This window comes from Rhinopithecus bieti, unplaced genomic scaffold (assembly GCF_001698545.2).
Source record: "Rhinopithecus bieti isolate Rb0 unplaced genomic scaffold, ASM169854v2 repeat_7751, whole genome shotgun sequence".
NCBI classification, from domain to species: Eukaryota; Metazoa; Chordata; class Mammalia; order Primates; family Cercopithecidae; genus Rhinopithecus; species Rhinopithecus bieti.
The window spans coordinates 1-1,751 of NW_016833055.1; the positions used below are offsets into that span (position 1 = coordinate 1).

Here is a 1,751-nt window from a genome sequence, read left to right on the forward strand (position 1 = left end):
CACCATCTCAGGGGTTTTGGGGAACATTAATTTGTCAACACATGTCTATCACCTAGAATCCTTTTTCACATACAGTGAGCACTCAGCAAATTTTCACTGTATCACTGTTAGCACTGGGGTGCTGGCTCCCGTAAGCTTGGGCATGTCACTCCAGCAGCCCATGCCTCGGCACTATTACTGCCCCATCTTCCCCCAGGGTTCTTTCAAGCAGGCCTCCCCAGTATGTGCCCCCCTCCCACCTCCCGCCCTTGCCTTCTTCAGGGCAGGCTGATGGTAGCCAACAGCAGTGAAGATGAACATGTAGATCAGATTACACAGGAAGTTTAAGAAGAACCTGGGGATAAGCAGATCCCATTTCGCCTGCAGCAGTTTGTTCAGGGGCTCCAAAACGACCATTCCGTGTCGGTGCTGGGGTGGGGAGGGGAGAGCCACGGGTACACTCAACAAGTGCAAACAGTCTGCCCACTCCACGTCAGGATCAAAGCAAGGGCCCAGGAAATAAGGAGAGAGGACAGGGAGCAGGCTTCCACACCCCAGGAGCTCCAAAGGACCTCACCCCAACCCTCCCAGCTACAGTGTGACCAAGGGGCTTGCCCTCCAAATGAGATGCTGGTTAACAGAGAAGACCTGGATGGTTGCCGCAAAGCCCTAGGCATGAGCCCCGTGTTGGATGGGACTGGAGTATGGATTGAGTATGGGCCCAGTGGCCATGGTCAGGGTCATGCCTGCTGGGACATGCAGCCACACCCCCACTGGCACAGGAGTGGTGCAGATATGGTCCAGCAGGCAGCCCCAATTTGTGGACTTTGCTGGGAGCTCTGCTGGGTCCTCTATGTGCACCCATGCCCCTGTGGGCTCACCGGACTCTTGCAATGAAAGGCGATGATCTCTAGCACCGAGTTCTCCTCACAGCTGTCCACAGAAGCCAGGTCATACAGCGACACCCGGACAGGCCCATGGCACCACTCGGTGAACTTTCGGGAAAGGTGGCTCAGTCCTGAAAACTCCCACTGCAGGATGTGCCTGAAAATCTGCAGGGTGACCATATGAGCTTGCCTTTACGGTCCCCTCCTGGCACTGATCCTGGGCCAAGGCTGGGAAACACCCAGGACCCTGCAGCTGCCCACGGTCTGCAGAGCTGCAGCTGACACGTGCACATGCCTCCGTACATGCAGGTCCTTGTGTGTCTAAACTCTTAAACACACACACACCCAGCTACATCTTCCCCAGCCTGCCAACCAGCCTGGCTCTTCCTTCCCCTCCGCAACCCTGTGGCCTTCCTTGAACTCCTCAAATAGCAGAGAGATCCTTAGCCCTGGGGTCTTTGAGGCCCCTGAGATCAGAGTCTACTAGCTGTATCTGTGTGTGGGCAATTTCATGGTCAGAATCCAGAGTTTTCAGCAGACTAGAAAGTAGTCCCTAATCCAAACAGGTTAGGAAGCATTCTGGTTTCACACGTGAGGAATGGGAAAGGAGGAACAGATCAGGGCACTGATTTCATAGGCCACACAGCGGTGCCTCTAGACAACAAAGTGAGGTTCGCCCACCCCAGGGAGCACTCCAAGAAACTTGGGAGGGCAGGAAAAAAGGTTAAAACTTCTATTTATGTTTATCCTTTCCTTAACTTTTCAGAAATCTTCGCCGTAAGCCCATGAGGCCAGCCCTGGTGAGCTACTGGTAAAAACTATTTGGAACAGGCCATTGGTAAGCTGTTGGAACAAAGTGGGGGCTGCCTCATGTTTACTTTTCCT

At 53.9% G+C, this 1,751-nt stretch overlaps 1 protein-coding gene across 1 annotated transcript; it reads right to left on the reverse strand.

The window, feature by feature from the left end:
* Positions 1-6: 6 nt before the first annotated feature.
* On the reverse strand, positions 7-1,731 carry LOC108524603 (transient receptor potential cation channel subfamily V member 2-like). Its single transcript, XM_017865692.1, has 2 exons — positions 861-1,731; positions 7-408 (listed from the first exon to the last, which is right to left on the reverse strand). The coding sequence occupies exons 1-2, from the start codon at positions 1,044-1,046 to the stop codon at positions 175-177; spliced, it is 420 nt and encodes a 139-aa protein (XP_017721181.1). The 5' UTR covers positions 1,047-1,731; the 3' UTR covers positions 7-174.
* Positions 1,732-1,751: the final 20 nt, after the last annotated feature.